Source organism: Nicotiana tabacum, chromosome 16, assembly GCF_000715075.1.
Source record: "Nicotiana tabacum cultivar K326 chromosome 16, ASM71507v2, whole genome shotgun sequence".
NCBI lineage: Eukaryota > Viridiplantae > Streptophyta > Magnoliopsida > Solanales > Solanaceae > Nicotiana > Nicotiana tabacum.
In genome coordinates, this window is record NC_134095.1 from 123794842 (window position 1) to 123820065 (window position 25224).

At 39.1% G+C, this 25224-nt stretch overlaps 1 protein-coding gene across 2 annotated transcripts; it reads right to left on the minus strand.

Annotated features, from left to right (window-relative positions):
• Window positions 1-20113: 20113 nt before the first annotated feature.
• On the minus strand, window positions 20114-23546 carry LOC107805922 (F-box/FBD/LRR-repeat protein At1g13570-like). 2 transcript variants are annotated; one of them, XM_075233334.1, is made up of 5 exons: window positions 23325-23546; window positions 21780-23026; window positions 20873-21687; window positions 20630-20785; window positions 20114-20501 (listed from the first exon to the last, which is right to left on the minus strand). In XM_075233334.1, exons 2-5 carry the CDS (start codon window positions 21787-21789, stop codon window positions 20205-20207), a joined length of 1278 nt encoding a protein of 425 aa, XP_075089435.1. In that variant the 5' UTR covers window positions 21790-23026; window positions 23325-23546; the 3' UTR covers window positions 20114-20204. The 2 variants fall into 2 exon arrangements, with proteins under 2 accessions (XP_075089435.1, XP_016485511.1); XM_016630025.2 differs by lacking the exon at window positions 21780-23026 and having other exon boundaries at window positions 23325-23545.
• Between the last annotated feature and the right edge of the window lie 1678 nt (window positions 23547-25224).

Here is a 25224-nt window from a genome sequence, read left to right on the forward strand (position 1 = left end):
GGGCAATCACATAGAACAATATCAACCCCTCGGGCAATAACAAAGAACAATATCAGCCCCTCGGGCTATCACATAGTACAAAATCAACCCCTCGGGCTATATCTCACATCACAATGGGTACCCGCGCTCACTGGGGGTGTACAGACTCCGAGAGGGTCCCCTTACGGCCCAAGCGCAATAACAAGCCATCTCGTGGCATCAAATCTAAGCCCTCGACCTCATATCAATCAAGCCACCTCGTGGCGTATATATGTATCTCAAGCCCCTGGCCTCAAATCAGTATCAGTGTATCCTCACAACTAGGCCCTCGGCCTTACACATTCCGAAAATCTTCACAAGCCCCTCAGGCAATAGTAAAACAGTATTTCTCAGCCCAAAACATCATTTAAAATATCATTTAAGTCTCAAAACTGAGTAAAAATGTCTGAGTAGTAAAACAGTGGAAAATAACATGACTGCGTTCAAGTAATAAATCAAAATAGTATGGAAATAGTAATAAAAATCCCTGAAGGAGGCAAATAGTTGGCACGAAGCCCCAAATGTGGCAATCAGCCCAAATCATGATGATAGTAAATAGGTTTCAGTCAAATACGCAGTAAAATCATCAACCGAGACGAACCAAGTCACAATCCCCAATAGTGCATGACCCTACGCTTGTCATCAAGCGTGTGTCTCACCTCAATATAGCACTACGATGTGCAATCCGGGGTTTCAAACCCTCAGAGCATCATTTACAATCATTACTTATCTCGATCCGGTCCAAACTCTTGCCCGCGATACCTCGCCCGCATGAATCGACCTTCAGATGCTACAAATCTAGCCACAATCAGTACATAATCATTAAAATATGCTAAGGGAACGAAGCCCACTCGAAAATACCCAATTTAACATCAAAATCCCGAAATTGCTCAAATCCGGCCCCCGGGCCCACGTCTTGGAATCCGATAAAATTAACATCAATGGAATCCTCGTCCTCTCACTAGTCTATACATACCAAGAACATCAAAATCGAAACTCAAATGGCCCCTCAAATACCAAATTTATATTCTCCAAATTCAAGCCCTAATTCCTCAATTTTAGGCTTAATTCCATGTTTAATTAGGCGGAATTCACACAAGGATCGAGTTTTGAGTTCGAAAATCTTACCTCCAAGTGATTCCTTTCGATTCCCTCTTCAATACTTCTCAAAAGCTCCAAAAATTGCTCAATAATGGAGAAAATAGACCAAAAATCGCGAAACCCATCTTTTAAACATTCTGCCCAGGTAAAATCACCTTCTTCGCGAACGCGACCAGCCTCTCGCGTTCGCTTAGAGCAAATTCACTGCCTCTCCACTTTTCCCTTCGTGAACGCGGACAATTCCACGCGAACGCGATGCTTCACCATACCAGGCCTCCGCAAACGCGACGCAACTCTCGCGAACGCATAGCACCTGGGCCTGGGGTGACCAAGGACCTTACTCCTCTACGCGAACGCGACCCCAGTCTCGCGTCCGCGATGCACATGAATCTTCCACCTTCGCATTCACGTTCTCAACCTCGCAGACGCGTAGAACTAAAATATCATCACACAAAACACCCTTCGCGAACGCGAGTCCCTGACCGCGAACGCAAAGAACAATTCGTCTGCAACACTCTAGCTGGTTTTCTGCAGTTTACAACAACATGAAATGGTCCGATTGACCACCCAAAACTCACCCGAGGCCCTCGGGACCTTAACCAAACATGCCAACATATCCCATAACATCATTCAAACTTGTTCCAACCTTCGGAACGCTCAAAACAACATCATAATACCAAAATCACATCGGATTCAAGCCTAAGAATTTCAAGAACTTTCAAATTACGCTTTTGATAAAAAACCCGACCAAACCACGTCCGAATGACCTGAAATTTTGCACACATGCCACAAATGACACAACAGAGCTACTGCAACTTCCGGAATTTCATTCCAACCTCTATATCAAAATCTCACCAATCAACCGGAAAATGCCGAAATCTTAATTTCGCCAATTTAAGCCTAAACCTTCCACGGACCTCCAAAATGCATTCCAATCTTGCCCCTAAGTCCCAAATCACCTAATAGATCTAACCAAATCATAAAAATTCCGATCTGAGAACATATACAAACAAGTCAACTCTTGGTCAAACCTTTCAAATTTCAAGCTTCAACTGAGAACCATTCTTCCAAATTCATTCCGATTACTTTGAAAACCAAAACCAACGATTTACATAAGTCATAATACATCACACGGGGCAAGTCACGCCCGAGTACTGGCGAGCAAAGTGCAAAAGCTCAAAACGACCGGTCGGGTCGTTACATCCTCCCCCACTTAAACATATGTTCGTCCTCGAACGTGCCCAGAGTTGTTCCAAAAGCCAACCAATTGCTGAATAACCTTACCATGCATATACCTAGGGGTGATCCCACGTCACCCTGTCTCATATAGGGCCGATAACACATTGCAACTGAAATTTCACAACCCAATCTAGCCCATAAGCTTTAGAACCACATTTCCACTTCCGAAACCATTCGCAAGATCAAAATCTCACATTTATATTCAGAATAAGCCCGAACAAGCTGTAATCACCTATACTTGCAATCTCAGGTGCAATCACATGATATACCACATAACTCAAACACTCGTAGTGATAACTCCTAATCACAGCAGCTGCACACAACACCCGAATACCGATAGAAAACTCTTATCAACTAAAGTCTCATCCCAACACTTTCATATACTGCCAATGATCACTAAAACACGCGGTAAGCCATGACCATTTCCCATATCAACCATTTACGAAGCCACTTCTCCTTTGGAAAATACCATAGAAAATTTCTGAGCCGAAACTCGATATTATCCTTCCAACATGCTGAAATCGAATCCGTTCGTATTCATTAATGATCCCAATGATCTCCTCTAATCCAACACACTACTCTGGTGACATGACACACAAATACAGGCCTAAGCCACAACTTGCACAATACGCGCACCAATAAGCAACAGTCCAAATATACTCAAATCATGAAAATGACTCAAATGAAAGAGATGTACCTCAAGCTCATCAGTACCACCACAACACAAGGCTGGGAACCCGTCTCACATCATAGGAACAGGACACACGAATCTAACCCGCAAGGTCATAACCCCATATAACTTCGCTGCAATGCGCGACCCTATCCAAACACTGCTCCACATGAAACACCTCAAGTCACTATGCTCGAAATTGACAACCACGTGTGACTGATGCCTAGAACCGAAGTAAATCATCATAACCATGGTAAAGCAAATACATAATACCACACAACCCGAAAGGACATAACCGATGCACCATCCGCCAAGCAATATCCAATATTCCTCCCACTCGAGTTCTACTGAGAGACCCTAATAACACCGCACCACATGTGCCGATAACCAACAAATCCTAACACCTCGCAACACGGAAAGGTAACTCATAGATCTCCACAGATTACTAGTAAGCTCAATAACAATTGAATCAACACATCCCTCACCGATACAATTCGGAGCCAACCAAGCCGAGTCAAGTTAGAACACGTAACATTGGCCTGCCAACGAACTCTTTATCAAGGAAAACCTGAAGCTGCTCCTTCAACTCCTTAACTCTGCCAGTGCCATACGATATGGTGCCCGGCACCAAATCAATACCGAAATCAACAATCTTGCCCGACGACATGCCCGGCCACAAGAAACACATTTGAAAAGTCCCTCACCACCGGGACTAAATCAATATGAGGAGCCTCTGCACTGACATCCATCACGAGAGCCCAAATAAGAAAGACAATCCTTCCCAGCCGTCCGCTGGGTCTTTGAAATAGAAAACCAATCCAATAGGACATAATTCGTCAAACCTCGCCACTCAATCCGTGGCATTTTTGGCATAGCCAACAATGTTGCCTTAGCGCAATAGTCCAGAATGACACAACACGGAGACAACCAATCTAAACCCAATATCACATCCAAAATCTAATATACCCAGCACAAAAGATCCGTTCGGGTCTCCAAACCCCGATAGTCACTAAACAATGTCGATACACGCGATCTACAATGACAACATAGCCTGAACATGAGAACTCCCAGTCTCCCACTCCATATAGCACATGAATCACCATATTTGATCCCAATTTCGCCGTCCAAATGCATACCACACCTCAAATACCCAATCATTCCATAAGAGATACTCTAAAATTCCCCAGTGCCACCACGCAAACTTGAATATCAGCAGTCGATCTAACAAGAAAGTGCTGCAATACTACCAAAGTACCATCAACTTAATCACATTGCCTTTTCTGAAACATATACCCTCGTCAAATCACCCCAATTAGCAATACCACTTCCTTAATCATCTGAAGATCATCCCCTAATCATTTGAAGCTCATTCCTCTAATCATCTGAAATTGCCCGTGCTGCCTAAGAATTTATGATTCCGTTGAGAACTGAACCGTAACCTTCCACACGCAATTATCAATCCTCCACAACCTACCGCATATACCATACCATCTTAGGATAACATGAGAACTTCACCTTCCTTCCGAGCCACAAATATCTACGTACTCAACTAGTCAAGAACTTTCCACTGATCCCATCTAGAAGAAAATCACTATACATCCTATGCTCCTCATGCCCACAGAAAATATACATCTCCAACCGAGGTAGAAACTATCAAGAACTCTCCGACTCCCTTTTGCACAAACAAGTCCATCAGGACTGAATCTTCCTAACTCAAGCAACCTACGCAGGCCACTAAACCCAAGAGCATTGCTGCGAAATACCCGTAGAAACTCATTACTTTGTAAACACCCAAGGAATTATTCATATTCTTACCGTGTCGATCCGGCCTACTACCAAGCAATCCCCTCTATCCGAGTTTCCTTCTGATTTATCTTCAACCTGATATTCCTTCTTGCTGTAGCACCACAATTCCTCAACCCAGACTTACCACACAAGAACCAAGCATAAAATCACACTGTCTACGGCTCATAAGCCTCTTAATACTCTCTTAAATATTCCCAAAAGCACCACATTTAAAATACTTTACTCTGAAGAACTTCCTACGAATCTAAATCCGTTACCTTTACCTTCATGATACTGATACATAAAATCTCATAATTATTATAGAAAAACACCACAAGTCTTGACATTTTCCAATAAAAGCTCAGCCTAGCCACATATACAACTTTAAATACCCCATTGTTACATGTAGAATCTTGAACACATTGGAACCATTCTCGAGAGTCATTCACTCTATTCAAACTGCAATTAGCCTGATCAAACGAACCGAATAACCCGTGCCTCATTGGCACTCTAACACCGCAGAATGTGACATCATTCCATTACAACCAAGCAACTTCCTGCCCTATGCACCGAGCATCCTTTACCAACAACAACTCAAGACATTCCATGATTCTCACACACCTGTGAATCATCTTATAACCTTTGTTAAAAAATTTCCTTTACTCGAGCTATCCTCGGTCTCAATCTCCGTAGGCCATAACTGATTCACCTGAACGTCTCAAACTGGAACTGACATAACACATAACCATGAAATCAACGACTCAATAGTAGACTCCCCCACTTAGCTCGAAGCCATAGGTCAAAACACACTCAATAACTCATAACGCGTACACTCTATTGCTGCCATAATACCATAGTGAGATTAAACTCAAATCCTTTGTAAGCTTGTGAAAACGCAGATCAATCTAGAATTTTATCTCTTCTGCAAATCTCGCATTCACTCTCACAACAGTCAAGCCCACTATCTTAAGCGACCCAATTTAAATTACAACACATATCTTTCACTTGCAAATGAGATCTTCTAACTGACACATAAGGATCACATAACCTCAGAACACTTCGCAGGAGATAACCCACCTGCTTTGTCTCTAACTAACATTCCTGTATACCTTCCACTGTCATATACTGTATGCAGTCACTTAGTCTTCCTGAGTCTGAATTCATATCGCAACATGAAATTTACTCCACTCTCAACTGGGAAACATGAAAAAGATCCTTCACACGCCTATAACTCGAGGCTATACCTTGAATCAAGATGGAATTCAGACACGTAATAGTTCTTCTATCCTCCGGCATACCCTTCTTGTCGCTTCCAAATCATATGGATACATCTCGCAGTACTAACACACATCACGTAGCCATCCGACCGTTACTTCCACTAATAGGGACACTCTCGAGCATATAAGTTCAAAAACACTTGTTCACACAATCAGCACCTTGGTGCTCAAGCTATAGGCAAAGATCCGGCCTCAAGTCCTCCAGACTGGCCCAACATCAACTCACGGAGATCACATCTCGCCCCTCGATCAGGAAATTACAAGCCATCGATGCACATCTGATATTGAGCGCTCATGCACGCATAAGAACGCATGGAAGGAATTCAAGGGTTACTTTTCAAGCTGAATCAAGGACGCACGATAAGAATTCAAGAATATGAAGTTTTTCCTAAAGGTTCTGCAGCCTCTCGAGGATAAATACAGACATCTACATACCGATCCGCGAGACTCTACTAAACCTGCTCATGACTTGTGAGACCTATGTAACCTAGGCTCTAATGCCAACTTGTCACGACCCTAACCCCGAACCCGGTCGTGATGACGCCTCTCGTGAAGACAAGGCCATCCAATTAAACCCAATTCACTTTTAAAACAGTTAAGCAATATAAAAGCAGTCTAAACATGATTTAATGATAATAAGTAGCGGAAATACAACTCGACACAGTCCTAACCGGGGTGTCACAAGTCACGAGCATCTACTAGGGTATAATTACAACTAAAAAGTCTGAAGTGTACAAATACAGAATAATGAAATGAAGAGAGAGGAAAGTAGTGTTGTGAACGCCGGCAGCTACCTTGCTAAACTCCGATGACTCTGCCACCAAACAACCAAAATCTGCTACCGGGTGTATAAATACCTGAATCTGCACACAAGGTGCAGGGAGTAAACTGAGTACTCCAACTCAATGAGTAACAAATGTAAATAAAGATTGAAGGCAAGAAATCACGTAAAGTATATCAAGATGTTGTATAGAAGCAGTCCAAAACCAATAAGAAAGCAGTGAAGCTGTAAAAATCTCTTAAAATATCTTAGCTCAGTTTAAACTTCTTTGAAAATAAATTTTTCAATAGTTATGCAAATGAATGCAAAATAGTTAGTGTAGAGGAGAACAAAAATCCGCCCCTCAAGCACAAATACCATAGTTTAACAGGTAAAATGACAAGTAAATATGAAAGATAAACACATAAGGTTCACCCCTCGGGCACAATGTCAACAACTCCGCTCATCGGGCAATATCTCAGAACAATACCAGCCCCTCGGGCAATCACATAGAACGGCACCAGCCCCTCGGGCAATCACATAGAACGGCACCAGCCCCTCGGACAATCACATAGAACAATATCAGCCCCTCGGGCTATCACATAGTACAATATCAGCCCCTCGGGCTATATCTCAAATCACAATGGCTACCCGCGCTCACTGGGGGTGTACAGACTCCGGGAGAGGCCCCTTACGGTCCAAGCGCAATAATAAGCCATCTCGTGGCATCAAATCTAGGCCCTCAGCCTCATATCAATCAAGCCACCTCGTGGCGTATATATGTATCTCAGGCCCTCAGCCTCAAATCAGTATCATTGTATCCTCACAACTAGGCCCTTGGCCTTACTCAGTCCGAAAATCATCACAAGCCCCTCGGGCAATAGGAAAACAATATTTCTCAGCCCAAAATATTATTTAAAATATCATTTAAGTCTCAAAACTGAGTAAAAATGGCTGAGTAGTAAAACGGTGGAAAATAACATGACTGAGTTCAAACAATAAATCAAAACAGTGTGCAAATAGTAATAAAAATCCAAAGGGGTCAAATAGTTGGCATGAAGCCCCAAATATGGCAATCAGCCCAAATCATGATTATAGCAAATAAGTTTCAGTCAAATACGCAGTAAAATCATCAATCGGGACGGACCAAGTCACAATCCCCAATAGTGCACGACCTTACGCTCGTCATCAAGCGTGTGTATCACCTCAATATAGCACTACGATGTGCAATCCGGGGTTTCAAATCCTCAGAGCATTATCTACAATCAGCTGTAAGCACGTGATTTTTGCCCTATATGAGAAATACTCCCAGAAAATGCAAAATAAAATGATTTTTCTTGGTGTGCAATTTTGAGTAATTTTGTGATATTTTTGGATAATCATTTGTATTTGTCTGCATTTGCTTATTTGTTAAGTTAATAAAATATATAAAAATATGTCGCATTTTGCATGTAGGATTTCATTCTACAATTGTTAGTAATTAAATTAGTTTTACAAAAATTAAAAATTACAAAAATAGGCATATTTTGCATTTTTAGCATTTAATGTCCAAATGAACAATTTTATGCTTAATTATTACTTAATTATGCGTTAATTGTTATTGGGAGTTAATTTGTGCTTTTATAATTTAATTTAGTTCTTAATAATAACTTAAGTATTTTTATAATTTAGTTTTAGAAAATAAAAGAAGAAAAGATAACAAAAATACAAATAAAAATCGGATTGGGCCACTTCTTCAATTTTCAACCCCAGGCCCAAACAATTGTCCACGACCCAGTCCACTTCACACGGGTCGACCCGGTCCGCCCCATTAACCCAATACCCAACCCCTTTCTTCATTTTTTGGTCTAAACACAAAAACAAAACAAAAAATAACAAAACAAAAACCCTAAAACACTAACTCATCCGCCTCCTCTCTTCATCCTCTCAAAACTCCAAGCACACAACCATGGCTGCCCTTCACCCTTACCATGGACGACCCAGCTGCGTCTTCAGCTTCACCAACGTTCATGGCTCCTCCTCCTCCTTCGTTCGTCGCTCAAACAACCAAGCGACACAACCACCCAATGATAGCCATGAACGAACAACCCCGTTGATGACCCACCCCGCTGCCTTCGGCTTCACCATCACCAAGGTCGCAGCTGCTTAGTCTTCGACCACGAGCAGCCCAGGCGACCACACGACTGTTTCTGTTTCATCCTCGTCATCCGGCGTCAAGATCAAGCTTGAGCTCGACGTCCATGGCTGCCTTCCTCCTCCCCGCGTAGCTGCTCCATTCTCATCTTCATCCGTGTCTGCTTATGCCTTCTGCTTCGTCTTCCCCATCAGAACGACCAGCTTTACTGCTTCGTCTTCGACTGCGAACAGTCCGAACAATGCTGTCTTCTTCATGTTTCGGCTGTTCCAGCTCGTTGTCCATGGCTGAGTTGCATCTTTTCCAGCTCCAGCTCGTTGCATCTTTTCCAGCTCGTTCATGTCTTCTTCGATGCATTGTTGTTTCTGCTCCAGCTGTTGTTGCCGCATCGATTGTTGTCTTGCTTCAGTTACTTCTTAATCGTGTTCGTCACTGTTGGTTCGAGCTTTGGTCGAGGCTCGTCAAGTTCGTTGTTTGTTTAGTCGTCCGTCGTTTCAATCCGGTTAGTAGATTTTTGAGTTTTATTTTGTCCATATTTGGTTTTTCTCGAACCTAAAATCAACAAATGTTTGTTTTGTTTATCGTTTGAATTAATTTTTTAGTTTGTTCATGTTGTTTGTTAAATTAATTTTTCAGATTCCAAATGAAAGATTAATTAATTGTTTTTCATGTTTATTTCATGTTCGTATTGTTGTTTAAATGAATGTTTGTTGTTGTTTAAATGAATATTTGTTAGTTTAATGCTTGTTAGATTCAAATTGAAATTTAATTAATTATTTCTTCAATTTGTTTCGTGTTGTTATAAATTTTCCAGAAAATGTTAATGTTGTTTAAATCGTTAGAATCCGTCATGTTTGTCGCTTAAAAAACAGATTTAATTCATGTTCATCTTTGTTTGAAGTTCATGTTTAAATCCAGTGATTTAATGTGAGTTCATGTTTGTTTGTGATTTGTTGATTTAATTTGAATCATGCATATTGTTGTTGGTATTGTTGTATCTTTGTTCATCCATTGATGATCTAAATTAACCAGGATTGGTTCCCGATATGGTTGATTTATTTCCATTAATTTGGAGTTTGTGTTGTTCATGGTGTTCATATAATTGTTGTTGAAGATTGTTGAGAAATTGGTCATCTTGATCATATTTTGGTCAAGTTATGATTAATTGAGTGTTTAGAGCTGATGGGGGTAATTTGGTAAATTGCATTGCATTCGGGGGTAGATTTGTAATTGCAATAAGGTCGGAGGGGTAGTTTGGTAATTGAACATTATTTTGATTCTTTATGTTAAGCATGGGGGACAAATATAATGGGGTGGGGTTTTTGATATAATTGTTTAACATAATAGGACAAAACATAATGTAATGGAGGGGAATATTGTATTTGTTTATGTTAGGCATGGAAGACAAATTGTAATGGGTTGAGGAATCTTGTACTTGTTTAATGTAGGCATGGGGGACATATTGTAATGGGTTGGTAACGTGACATTTATTTAATGTAGGCATGGAGGACAAAGTTTTAAAATAAAGAAGACATTTGATAGTGGGACAAAGCATGCCATTGGGGAAATAATTTGGGTTTAGGAATTCAAGGCAAGGTCTTGCTATAAATATAGAGTCATTTTCTTGACATTAGGGAGAGGACTAGAGAGTTTTAAGAAGGATTTTTGGGGGAGAGAAAAAGAGTTGAATATTATTGAGAGGATTTTTAGAGAGAGTTGACAGATTCTTTTACACTTGAGAGTTGACATACTTTTATACTTGAGAGAGTTTGTGATAGTAAAAGAGAAAGACAATTTGAACTTTCACTCGAACAATTCTGTTTGCTTTTCTTCGAGTGTTATTCAAAAGTCAGAAACTACTGCATCTCGTATCTTTTCTCTCTTCTGCTTTGACTGCGATTGTACTTTTGCACTGCTGAGTTTTCAATCTGTTACTGGGTTATTCTACTGGTTGTTACTGGTTTTGCGGTGTTGCTGAACCTGCTGTTGCCGCGTTATTACTGTTGCTGACTCCTACTTCTTTTGTTCTTGTACTGCTGTTTCCAGGTACACATTTGTACACTCTTGGCTTGAAGCGAAAAAATGAAATATTAATCAGGCTCCTGTTCCTGTTGAATTCTTTTGTTTGGATCTGTGTTTGAATATTAATTTTCCTCTCTTTGTATAAAAATGTAGTCGTTTAATTAATGAGTAATGAGGCTGCATATGTATGATTTCTTCATCTAATAATGCTAGTTTAAATTACTTGAAGAATAGTTAATCGGCTTTGATATTATTGTGTATCCCTCTCATGTTCCAGCATTAGTAAATAATAGAGTATAAAAATGAAAGCAGTTTTTCTTTGTACAAACTCGATCGCAACTTTCCAATCACATTAGCCGTAAACTAATAACTAATATGTTACGTTTTCAGCATGTAAATAATTAAGAGATTTTCTTTTATTTTTAGAGATAAACTTAATAGAAAATATAGTCACTATAGGTTTATCCTTTAAAATAAAAATGAGACGAGCCTCGCCAAATAAATCACAAACCGCCGGGGCCCTCAATAAAATACATAACCATTGACTAGACTTTGGATTTGGTCGTTTAATGAACCATCACGGCCTCTTCCTAAAATAACAATACGCTAGTTGCTTTAGGCGTACCTTTAATAATTTAACCTTCTTAAACTCGGGTGCACATTGATGTGACCCGAATCCAAATCTCAACGGAGTCGAAATGTGTTAACAACTACGGGTGCATTGATTGTGACGTGGTTCGAGATGCATTTTCATGACGTTGCAATTCTATAAAAATAAATGATAATAATAAAAGCGGTTTTAAACTTAATAAAAGCACATAAGTCACAACATGTATTTAAATCCGATATTTAGCCATTATAACAATTTAAGCGACCGTGCTAGAACCACGGGATTCGAGGGTGCCTAACACCTTCCCTCGGGTCAACAGAATTCCTTACTTAGAATTTCTGGTTCGCAGACTTCATTTGGAAAAGTCGAAAATTTCCTCGATTTGGGATTCAAGATAAACCGGTGACTTGGGACATCAAAAGCCAAACCTTTCCCAAGTGGCGACTCTGAATTAAATAAATAATCCCATTTCGAATATTGTCACTTAAATTGGAAAAACTCCCCTCGCGCATTTATCCTTCGGGGCGGGCGCGCAAAAAGGAGGTGTGACAATTACTCACCTCGATCTGGTCCAAACTCTAGCCCGCAATGCCTCGCCCGCATGAATCGACCTCCGGATGCTCCAAATCTAGCCACAATAAGTACATAATCATTAAAATATGCTAAGGGAACGAAGCCCACTCGACAATACCCAATTTAACATCAAAATCCCGAAATTGCTCAAATTCGGCTCCCGGGCCCACGTCTCGGAATCCGATAAAATTAACATAAATGGAATCCTCGTCTTCTCACGAGTCTATACATACCAAAAACATCAAAATCGAACCTCAAATGGCCCCTCAAATCCCAAATTTACATTCTCCAAATTCAAGCCCTAATTCCTCAATTTTAGGCTTAATTCCATGATTAATTAAGTGAAATTCACACAAGAATCGAGTTTTGAGTTCGAAAATTTTACCTCCAAGTGATTCCCTTCGATTCCCTCTTCAATCCTTCTCAAAAGCTCCAAAAATTACTCAACAATGGAGAAAATAGACCAAAAATCGCGAAACCCATCTTTTAAACATTCTGCCCAGGTAAAATCACCTTCTTCGCGAACGCGACCGGCCTCTCGCGCTCGCGTAGACCAAATTCACTGCCTCTCCACTTTTCCCTTCGTGAATGCGGACAATTCCACGCGAACGCGATGCTTCGCCATACCAGGCCTTCGCGAACGCGACGCAACTCTCGCAAACGCATAGCACCTGGGCCTGGGGTGCCCAACGACCTTACTCCTCTACGCGAACGCGACCCCAGTCTCGCGTCCGTGATGCACATGAATCCTCCACCTTTGTGTTCGCATTCTCATCCTCGAGAAGGGTAGAACTAAAATATCATCACACAAAAACACCCTTCGCGAATGCGAGACCCTGACCACGAATGCGAAGAACAATTCGTCTGCAACACTTCAGTTTCTGCAATTTCAAACAACATGAAATGGTCCGATTGACCACCCGAAACTCACCCGAGGCCCTCGGGACCTCAACCAAATATGCCAATATATCCCATAACATCATTCAAACTTGTTCCAACCTTCGAAATGCTCAAAACAACATCATAATACCAAAATCACATCGGATTCAAGCCTAAGAATTTCAAGAACTTCCAAATTACGCTTTTGATAAAAAACCCAACCAAACCACGTCCGAATAACCTGAAAGTTTGCACACATGCCACAAATGACACAACGGAGCTATTGCATTTTCCGGAATTTCATTCCAACCTCTATATCAAAATCTCACCTGTCAACCGGAAAATGCCGAAATCTTAATTTCGCCAATTCAAGCCTAAACCTTCCACGGACCTCCAAAATGCATTCCGATCACGCCCCTAAGTCCCGAATCACCTTACGGAGCTGACTAAATCATAAAAATTCCGATTCGAGATCATATACAAACATGTCAACTCTTGGTCAAACCTTTCAAATTTCAAGCTTCAACTGAGAACCGTTCTTCCAAATTTATTCTGATTACTCTGAAAACCAAAACCAATGATTTACATAAGTCATAATACATCACACGGGGCAAGTCACACCAGAGAATTGGCGAGCAAAGTGCAAAAGATCAAAACGACCGGTTGAGTCGTTACACATATAGAGGCAATTTAAGCAACTAGGAAACCCAATCATAACAGGATACTTTCCATATAAGGACCTAAGAACCCTAGAGGCAAATTTCCCACAAATAAGTCCGAGCACACACTCGTCACCTTGCATACATGGACTACAATTAGCATAGAAGACTCAATTCCTAAGAGGAAGTCCCCCACACAAGGTTCGGCAAGATACTTACCTCAAAGATGACAACTCGGTACTCTAAAATGGACTTCTCGGGCGAAAAGACCTCCGGACAGCTCAAATCCAACTATAACAACTCCAAAACACACATAAATCGAATAAGGAACTATTTTGAATAATAAAGTTTCAATCTTTATAAAAAAATAAAAATCGACCCAAAAGTCGACCCCCGGGCCCGCACCTCGTAACCCGTCAAATTTTACAAATCCGATCACCCATTCCAAAATGAGTTCAACCATATAAAATTTATCTAATTCCGATACCATTTGGTCCCTCAAATCATGATTTTTCATTTTGAAATTTTTCTTCAAAAACCAACTCTTTTCCCAACCCAAAACACAATTTAAATGATAAAAATAAAGACAAATTCATGGAATATATTTTATTCTAGTTGAAGAACATTTACCCAATCGAATTTCGTGAAAAACCCATTAAAAATCGCCAAGAACCGAGCTCTAGAAGTCAAAATATGATGAAAATGGTGTAACCCTCGATTTTGGAATATATTCTATCTGCCCAGGTGTTTGTTCATTGCGATCGCGGGAGAAGTGATGCGATCGCGTAGAAGAAAATAGCTACTGGCCCAAAATTTTCTATGTGATCGTAGGCAAATCAATGCAATCGCATAGAAGGAAAATGCTGCTGTCCAAATTTGTGCTATGCTATCGCGGACAAATCAATGCAATCACATAGAAGGAAAATGCTGTTGTCCAAATTTGTGTTATGCTATCGCAGACAAATCAATGCAATCGCATAGAAGGAAAATGCTGTTGTCCAAATTTGTGCTATGCGATCGTGAACGAATAAATGCAATCGCATAGAAGGAAAATATGGCAGGTTAACATTGTACTACATGATCGCAGCTACGCCTATGCGATCGCATAGAAGGAAATACCAGATAGTAGAACAATAGTTCAAACATAGGAAAAAATGACCCGTAGCCTATCCGAAATACACCCGAGGCTCTCGGGATCCCGTATAATCACATAAATAGGTCATATAACCTAACACAGACTCACTCGAGGTTCCAAATCACATAAAACAACACCAAAACAACGAATCAAACCAAAAATCAAACTTATGAATTTCCAAATCTTCAAATATCAAATCTCATGCCGAAACCTATCAATTGAACTCGGAATAACGCTAAATTTTGCAGACAAGTCCAAAATGACATAACAGAGCTGCTCTAACTCTCAGAATCGCATTCCGACTCTGATATCACAAAAGTCAACTATAGGTCAAACTTCTCCATTTTTCAAACTTCAACTTTTCCATCTTTCGCTGAAATGCCTCAATTTACCCTAAGGACCTCCAAATCCGAATCCAGACATGCGCCTAAATCCAAAATTACCATACGAAGATGTTGAGATCATCCACGACCCATTCTGGGGCTATTTTCCCAAAAGTCCAATTCCGATCAAATTCTCACCATTTAAACTTCCAAAGCTAGTTTCCTTCTTCCAATTTGACTCTGAATCATCCGTTAACTGAATTCAACCGTGCACGCAAGTCAATAAACATATCATGAAGCTGCTCGAGACCTCAAACTGCCAAACCTGACGCAATTGCCCAAAATAACCAGTCAGGTCGTTACAGGGTGGAACCAGCTCAGGCACCAGGAGTGCCCACTGTTATTTCTGGCCTTTAGGAGGCCTTAGCCTAGGATTTGATTGTGTGCACGAGCCTAGATCAGGTGGTTTCGATTCCAGTGACACCAACTATCTAACAGGATGGGGGAGGTGCCCATACACAAGCTGCCCATACTCCAGAGTAGCTAGCTCAAGGTCACCAGACACCCGAGTGTATTGCCAATTCAGCTGGTTGCTGCTATTCGGGTCGAGGTTGGTCCACCTATGAGTGATGAGGAGCAGGAGAGGTTAGAGAGGTTTGGGAGGCTTAAGCCTCCAGCTCAGTAGAGTAGAGTCAGAGGATGCTCAGGATTTTCTAAATAGGTGTTATGGGATTCTTCGCACAACGGGTATTTTGGACATCAATAGGGTTGCATTCACTACTTTTCACCTAACAGGGGCAACTTACAGATGGTGGCAGACTTATGAGTTGAGCAGTGTTATCGGATTCTTCGCACAACGGGTATTTTGGACATCAATAGGGTTGCATTCACTACTTTTCACGTGACAGGGGCAACTTACAGATGGTGGCAGACTTATGAGTTGAGCAGGCCAACTGACGCAACACCACTTACATGGTGTGAAAGGAGTTGTAGTTTCACAAGCCATGTTGAATCCATTCAGCACTCAGGCCGCATGTACCATTTGGTCCTGTAGGCCGAGTTGTTCTACAACCCTCGACCGAATGATGTTGGCCGAGCTACCTGGATCAATTAGCACACGTTTAACTCTAATTTTATTCATAAGAACAGAAATTACCAGTGCATCATTATGAGGTTGCATGATTCCTTCTGCGCCCTCGTCATTGAAAGATAGAGTCCCTTCTGGTAAGTAATCCCGAGTCTGTTTTTCTCTTGTGATGACACTTTGGGCGTTTCATCATCGGACCTTGAGAAACATCGATCCCTCTAATGATCATATAGATGGTGTGCTAGGGTTCGTCTTGTTCATTTTGTTTGTTGGAGTCCCTGTTTCTGAAGTGATTCTTAGCTCGGTCACTTAGAAATTCTCGAAGATGACCGTTGTTGAACAACGGGGCTACTTCTTCCCCAAATTGTCGATAGTTCTCCATCTTGTGGCCGTGCGTGCCATGGTATTTTAATATTTGGTTGGGATCCCTTTGTGTTGGGTCAGTTTGCAAAGGTTGAGGCCACTTGGTTTCTTTGATGCGCCCGATAGCCGAAACGATGGTAGCCGCATCAACATTAAAGTTATACTCTGATAATCATGGTGCCTCTTTGGGTCCCATAGATCTATCGAAGTCGTTCATGCTCATGAGTCCCCGTGAGCTTGAACCTAGATCATTTCTTCTTTCGTTTCGTGTAGAGTTTCGCCCAGACCCGCTGTTCCTATGGTCTCCATTATACGGTTGATATCGATCTTTATTCGACCTTGGTTCTCGGTTGTTATCCCTCTTGATTCTATCTACGGGTCTGATAGGATAAACGGACCCAGAAGGAGCACCCGGTTAATCATCCTCAACCCTGATCTTCGACTGACACCGATTGGGCACATCGACCCAGGTGATAGCTCGGTATTCGATCAAATTCTGCTTCAAGTGTTGTGAAGCCACTGAACTTAGAACGTTGAGACCTTGAGTGAATGCTTGAATAGCCTAATCGTCAGTGACCTGCGGCAAGTCCATCCGTTCCATTTGGAATCAAGACACGAATTCTCTGAGCATCTCGTTGTCCTTCTGCCTTACCTTGAAAAGGTCCGACTTCCTGGTTTCGACCTTAATGGCCCCGGCCTGTGCCTTTACAAAAGAATCTGCAAGCATAGCAAAGGAGTAAATAGAATTGGGTGGTAAATTATGATACCATATCATAGCACCCTTCGATAGAGTCTCCCCGAATTTCTTCAGCAAGACAGATTCGATCTCGTCATCTTCCAAGTCATTTCCTTTGGTATCACACGTGTAGGAGGTGATGTGTTCATTTGGATCAGTCATCCTGTTATACTTAGGAATCTCGGGCATGCGAAACTTCTTGGGAAATGACTTCGGAACCGCACTTAGGGGGAATGGTTTTTGTACAAACCTTTTGGAATCCAGTCCTTTCAATTTTGGTGGTGCCCCCGGAATTTGGTTGACCCTGGAGTTATAGGTTTCCACCTTCTTGTCGTTTTCCTCGATCTTCTTTTCCCCTTTCTCAATAATCTTTGTCAGTTCTTCGAGCATCTTCATGATAGCAGGATTGGTCTCCAATTCCTTTTCGTCCGATTTCCTTGAAACCGATTCGACCCTGTGTACGATTTCTTGGGATGGCTCGAGTTCGACCCTGTTCGGTGTGTGGTTCTGGTTTTGGAGCTGGGCTATTGCTGCCTATTGAGCCTGCAATATTTCAAAGATTACCTGCATGCTGATCCCGCCATCTTCACCTCCACGTGCGCTCTGAGTAGCTGATCGGGGATGGTCCCCGCGGATGCTGCTTTCGGGATCGACGACCAAATTTTCATTTATGGCTACATATGAACTGACGTCGATTGGATCTACAACCGGAATTCCATCGGTGCCAACATGGGATGCCTCGTTTACTGGTGCAATGTTCTCATTTTCGCCATGGTGGCCGAGATCATTATCAATGTGTTGAGGTGCTGACTAAGAGTTCGACATTTTTTAATCGTGTAATCAAAGATACTTCAAAGAACAAGTGTAAAATAGTGTGTTACGAAAGTTTGTACTAGGTAGCCACTATTATCCTTATCCCCACGGTGGGCGCCAAACTGTTTACCCAAATTGGATAACAATTGAATTTATATGTAGTTTTAAGGACACGTGATATAACTTGGTACAAATTAAGAAGAACAAACTAGTATTGATATTAACGATGAAAGAAATAATGCAAACTACACGAACTAATTAGTCTTGGCCCTTGAGTTCAGTCACCCTTGAACCAAATATGTTTCAACTTGCTTATGAACAAAATAACAAGATAATGAAAGCTAGAAAATGACAGAATATTGCTTTGTATTGCGTGAATATCATGTGTTTACAAATGATCAGACCCCCTTTATATAGTAGGGGAATCCTACTCTAGGTACAATTCTATATGAGGTAAGAAATCCTATGATTGGCTAATTAATTGGCCTCTTCTTGATACGTGCCGGGATACGCGCTGTGATCCCCGTCCGATTGCAAATATTACGGCTTTCCGTTATTCGGCTCGGTAAGCTTCCCTCGATCTTTATCTTGTTCGATCTCGTTCTTGGTCGATCTCGATCTTGATCGGTCTCAGGTCCGCGAGCTCGGCGATCTAACTTTGCATCATGGTTCAATATGATACGAGGCTGAACCTTGGCTTATCGCGTTCCAGTCTCGATCAGTCATACAAAAAGGGCAAGTCCGATTTTGACCGTATACACATAGATAATTGGCTTAAACAATTAGGAAAATTCATTTCTTACTCAATACTTCTTTTACTTCCTCTTCGAATCTCCAGGTAGATCCTACAATGAAAATCATGACCCAAAAATCCAAGAAAAGTCTATGAAGAAACAATCTCCAAGCAGCGATCTTCTAAGATCATAAATAATAAGAATCTTTTTTCACGTGTGATGAACTTGATGATATAAGTACTAAAGTAGATAGAATTTGATTCATATTCTAGTGTTTTACAAATTCGAGTTTTCTTCAACGTATCATTAAGCTATACTCATATGGCGAGTTGTTTAACATATCACTTTCTCTACAAATCCAAAACAAAAACTCGTGTGTTTGCGTATCTTGAAGTTGGAGAAATGTCCGCAAAAGGTATACTGGCAGAATCAATCCACGAATACTAAAAGGAGAAAAGTCAGTGATATTTTATATAAAATCAATTAGTGTATAATATGTAATTGATTACTAATTAAATTGAGACTTAAGAGGAAAGTTTCCTTTGCAAGCACAAATTCTTCAATCTCGTTCATCACAAAGATTTCCCTTTTGCAAGTTCAAATTGTTCAATTACGTTCCATTACAAAAAAAAAAATAATAAAATTTGAATTGATTTTAAAGTCTTAAATATTACGGGGAATGTTTTTAAATTTTACAATTTTATACAACATGAAGTAATTTATATGAAAAAATAATTTAGTTTTAAAGGGTATAAAAGTCGATCAATATTGCAAGGATATTTTGGTCCTCCAATATTTAACATGAAACATTCGTGCTTTTATAATAATATAGATATAGATATAAATATACATAGATACATATAGATAGAATAAATATAAATTGATAGATAGATATAGATAGAATAGATATATATATATATATATATATATATATATATATATATATAAAACAACATTTAATCAACTTTAGAAAGTTTTCCCCGTTTTGAGGTTGCTCTTTAACAACATCACAAACACAAATGTTCACAAGAATACACAAATGTTCACAAGAATTTTTCTGTTCCCTGCATTTATTTCCTCTCACAAGCAAATGACCAAAGTAACCTTTTTTTAAGTTTCTCGCCCTGTCCCATCCTTTTCCCTGGTTACCGAACACGTAGAGAATGCTTATGAAAGACATTAGCAAAACATATATCGAAGAACATATTGATCATTTAGAGGAACCCCAAAAGTTTACAGACTTTGCTAATTGATAACAACAGGTTGCCTCAAATTGCCATAAAATCCTAATCCGAGCGTGGAACATACAATAGCTCTGCCTTGGGAGATGCTCTGGGGTAACGCGCCAATTCTATTACAATATTCCTTTCTCCCTTGGAACCAGAGGCTTTTACCTGCTTAATGCTCATACTTATCAAAGACGGACAACGAGCAAACAATAGCTTTACGAATAACAGTTCAGTTTTTGAACCCTTAAAAAAACGTATGACCACATATTTGAGCTTGTTGAGTGGTTGGTCCAAGCAACCTGGTGTGTCTAGATATTCCGAAATTGCTTCAACAATGTCACTGGTAGCATTGACCTAATGGTATAAGGTTATAAAAGCTCATTTCAAATTCTCATATTTGAATATGTAAAGTGCAAAAGCGAATTAGATCATGCATATATCGATTAAATAGAATACGACCACATATATTTGCCATTTCTTACCCAAATCTCAAGTTCACTCAATTTGTGGGAGCTCTTAATTAACTCGAGAGCGTAAGAAATCTGACCCATCTGGCCGAAGTTTATACCTAGCTTTAGATGCCACAAGCAGTTGAGTGTAAAAGGAAGCCCTTGTGGAACTGTACCTGCACTCAAAAGCTTTGAAGCAAATACAAAAATAAGAATCACATGAATAAGGACGATCCCTATAAGATATCCAAGTCAAACAATACCTTAGACTCTTACCTCAAGGAAAGATGAACTCAAAATAAGCACCTCAAGTATAGGCAAGCTAAGAAGAAGCTTTTGCAATTTTGATCTGTCACCGAATATTGGATTACTAGTCACAAGGTATAAAATTATCAAATTTTTGCAGTTCATAAAGCAACTTAGTTCAATATCATAGTAACTCTTACGAACAACCAAGGAATTCAATCGCGATGAAACAATGTTCAAGTATTTAGTACCGTTACAGTATATCAAGGTCAACCTGACAAGAAGTGGTGCGTTGATAACACCAAACTCTGTAGTTGGCACAAAGGTTATTTTTTCTAGACGAAGTATTACAAGATTCGGAAAGCCAAGAAAAGGCGTTGGTGGTTTGAAGACACAACTTAAGAGTTCCAAATGTGTCAGTGTTGGACAATTAAATATATAAGAAGGCAGATTATAAGTAGTATTATTTGACATGTTAAGGGTTAGCTCCTTGACACCGTTTCTAGTAATATAAATCATCCATCTATCAATATCTGGATAGGGAGATAAAACTATTTCTGAAAGATCAAGGACAAACTTCACTATGTCTCCAGAATGCTGTAACAGAATCTTATCTACATTGTCTTTGAAGACATATTGAGATCTTGCTGCTAGTTTGTTGCAAAAGAGCTTATTCAGCACCAAATTTGGAAGCATGACCCAGATATATCTCCAATTTTTTGATAGAATACTAGTCCTCGCCGCATCTTCTACTGGCAGGAGTTCAAGAATACCATCTATAACGTTTTTTGGCAGAGCGCTGATTCTATCTTCTCTATCCTTTTCAACATCAACTCTTTCACTGTCTGTTAGAAGAAGTTGAATTAGTCTTGCGCTTAAAACTTATAATCCAAAAAGAAGAGGAAAAAAATAAAAGAAAAAAGTGAGAGTAGTATACCTTGAGTCATGTTGATTCTGTAACGTTAATTAGAGTCTTAAAATACCGAGCAAAATGTGCCTTTTATAGTGAAGCAGATAGAACTAAGAGGTCTTTATTCAAAGATTCTCTTCATTTATCCATCCAGAGTCACCATACACATAAGCCACTACTTCATTGATTAATTAAATACAACAACAACAACTCAGTAAAATCCCACTAGTGGGGTCTGGGGAGGGTAGTGTGTACGCAGACCTTACCCCTACCCCGAAGGGATAGAGAGGCTGTTTCCGAAAGACCCTTGCTCAAGAGAATCAATATATTCAATTGTACATATTTAATTGGAACGTAAAAACATTCAGTAACCCAAGCATTAATTGAGAATCTTGGATATATTTAAGTAATTAAGTGACTTTGATCAATGATCAAATCTAGCCTAATTAACATTGACAACCTAATTAATTCATCATAGTAATCCATAATCATTTATCCAAGTACATGGTGAAAAAGGAGAAGTTGTCTCTAATTTAATAACCGAGGAGTCCAAGGAATTTATCTCATTCACTTTTGGGCAAAAACTACAAAACCTCCCCCATTTGACGTTTCAAGAGTATAACTGTATACGGAATATGTTGTGTCCTTCTTTTGGGTAAGAGACGAAAAATATTCTTTCTATGGCATTCCAAGAGTATAAGATATATATCCCAAGAATACAAGACTCCAAATAGATAGCCTGCTTTGATGCTAACTACATGTAAACCCTTTAGTGTTATATTTATTTTTGATTCCATCCTCTGAGCAAAATTACAAAAAGCTAAGTAGCTATTAAACAAAACAAAAAAAAAAGCAGCATAAAGACCCTAAGCTCAAAGCTAGCTACAATAGGAAAGAACATCTCTCAACTACAAAATTCTTCATCTGCCACCAGAGGCAGATTTAAGATTTAAGCTCTAGGCGTTCAACCTTTAAGATTCTTAGGATTGAACCCATTATATTAGTAAAGTTTTGGATTTATCTCTACTATTTGTTGCAATTTTAATGAGCTTTTACATTTAAATTTATGTTCTACATCAAAAGTAGTTGGTTCTGGCAAACCCGGTAACATTAAGCCGCATCGACTACACTTGCCACGTGAAGCCAAAAATGTTTTACAATTTATTTACTATATAGTATTATTTTTGTTTGTGTGTTTGCTTCTCAGAAATATTCAAAACAAAGGAGTTGTCAGACAAACTTGTGTTCTAGCCCGCCACCGTCGGCAAGTACCTCTGCCCAAAGAAATCAGGAAATTTTCAATTTGCTGCCGCCGTTGAACAACTACCAACAAATCTGTCTATTTAAATTTCTAATTTCATAGTTAACGAAATTAACACAGGTGATAAACCAGAGTTGTAGCCAAGTATCGTGAGATTAATTTCATCTTAACATTGTTTTCATACCCAAGACAAGAATAATTGCTTAATCCCTAATTATGGTGGCTATGATATATACTAATTGCAAGATATAATATTGACAACCATAACTATATTAATTTTATAATCTCGAGTTAGAGTTAAATAAACATACCGTTCAACGCCATCGGTAATAGTAACTACTATGAAGTCGCCACTAGTTCTTCTTAAGTTGAAAGATGGACAAGTTACAACTACCCTCCTTAAGATATAGAGCAAACAAGTATTAAGATGGAACTCCATGATCGACCAACTCAAGTGCTGGAAAGGTAGGAGAAGCGTCTAATAGCCTGTTAAAAAAAGTGCTTTTTTCCTAAAGTTAGAATTGTTTGGCCAATCTTTTACTAGGACAAAAAAATGCTTATAAGGAGAAGTAGAAGTAGTTTTGGAGAAGCAGAAAAAATAGCTTCTCTCTATAAGCACTTTTTTAGAAGCACTTTTGATAAAAATACACTTAAAGTACTTTTTAAAAGTTTGGCCAAATACTAATTGCTGATTAGAAGTGCTTTTCAAATTAATTAACCAAACACAAACACCAAAAGTACTTTTGAAAAAAGCAAAAATACTTCTCAAAATAAGTTGATTTTTTCAGCTTGGCCAAACATGGTATAAGGCCTTAGTCGAAATATCCTCTAGGCTTTGTATTAAGTTCAGATGATTTAATTTCTGTTTTGCAAAAATATGTATTATTAGGATTTAGGCAGTAGATCTTAATTTTTAATTTGTGGGTTTCTTAATGGCAAAATACCTTAAATCACCCCTAAACTTGGCTCATATTATTAATATCATCCCTCAACTATACCCGATCTTAATTACCCCCCTCAACTTGGCCTTTTGAGGGTCATTACCCCCCTAGACGTTGATGTGACAAAAGTGTGAGTACACTCGCCTGCCACGTGGATTTTTCCTGTCTATGTGGCATTTTTTTGAAAAATATTTTTTTTTACCTTTTTAAGAATATTACCTTTTTAGATAATTTTTTTTTGAATAAAATTTATAATAAAACTTGGGTATAACTACAATATTTAGGCTAAATATTATTTGGCCAAAAATAATAAAGTTTTAGTTAATCGTTTTTTGAATTTAACCCGAAAATAAAGATTTATACAATTGAAATAAATAGTCAATGCATCTAAAAAGTTATAAAAAATACAAAGTTTGAAATTAATTATTTTGACTATAATTTTTTATATAGCTATAAATTACGATGCTTTAATTTTTTTTTTTTACAGATTTTACCGAAAAAAGTAAAAATACACAGTTGAAATAAATAATCATTGCATCAAAAGAAGAAATAAAAAGAGTATACAATTGCAAAAATTTACGAGTGCAATTGTACACTCTTTTTATTTCTACTTTTAATGCAATGACTATTTATTTCAACTATATATTTTTTATAAATTTTTAGATGACTTGACTATTTATTTTAATTGCATAAATTCTTATTTTCAGGTCAAATTCAAAAAAAAGATTAACTAAAATTTTATAATTTTTGGCCAAATAAAAATATTTAACCTAAATAATGTAGTAATATCCAAGTTTTATAATAAATTTTATTTGAAAAAAATTATCTAAAAAAGTACTAATATTTTTAAAAAGGTAAAAAAGATATTTTATCTTTAAAAAAAATGCCACATAAACAGAAAAAATCCACGTGGCAGGCGAGTGCACCCACACTTTTTGCCACATCAACGTTTAGGGGGGTAGTATCCCTCAAAAGGCCAAGTTGAGGGGTAATTACAACCGGACATAGTAGCCAAGTTTAAGAGTGATTTAAGATATTTTGCCTTTCTTACTTTATGTGCTTTTATGGAGGATTGTTTTTATGTTTCCCCTCCTCTTTTGTACACCGGTTGTGCAAGTAAAAGACAGGTAAAGGCACCGCCACCACTAGGCGAATTAAATTTTAAAAAATAATAATTAAAAGATGGATTAGCCTCCATTTATACATAATACTTATTCGGCTATTCCCAATAGTTATTAGACTTTGCTTATTCACACACACTAAATATTGA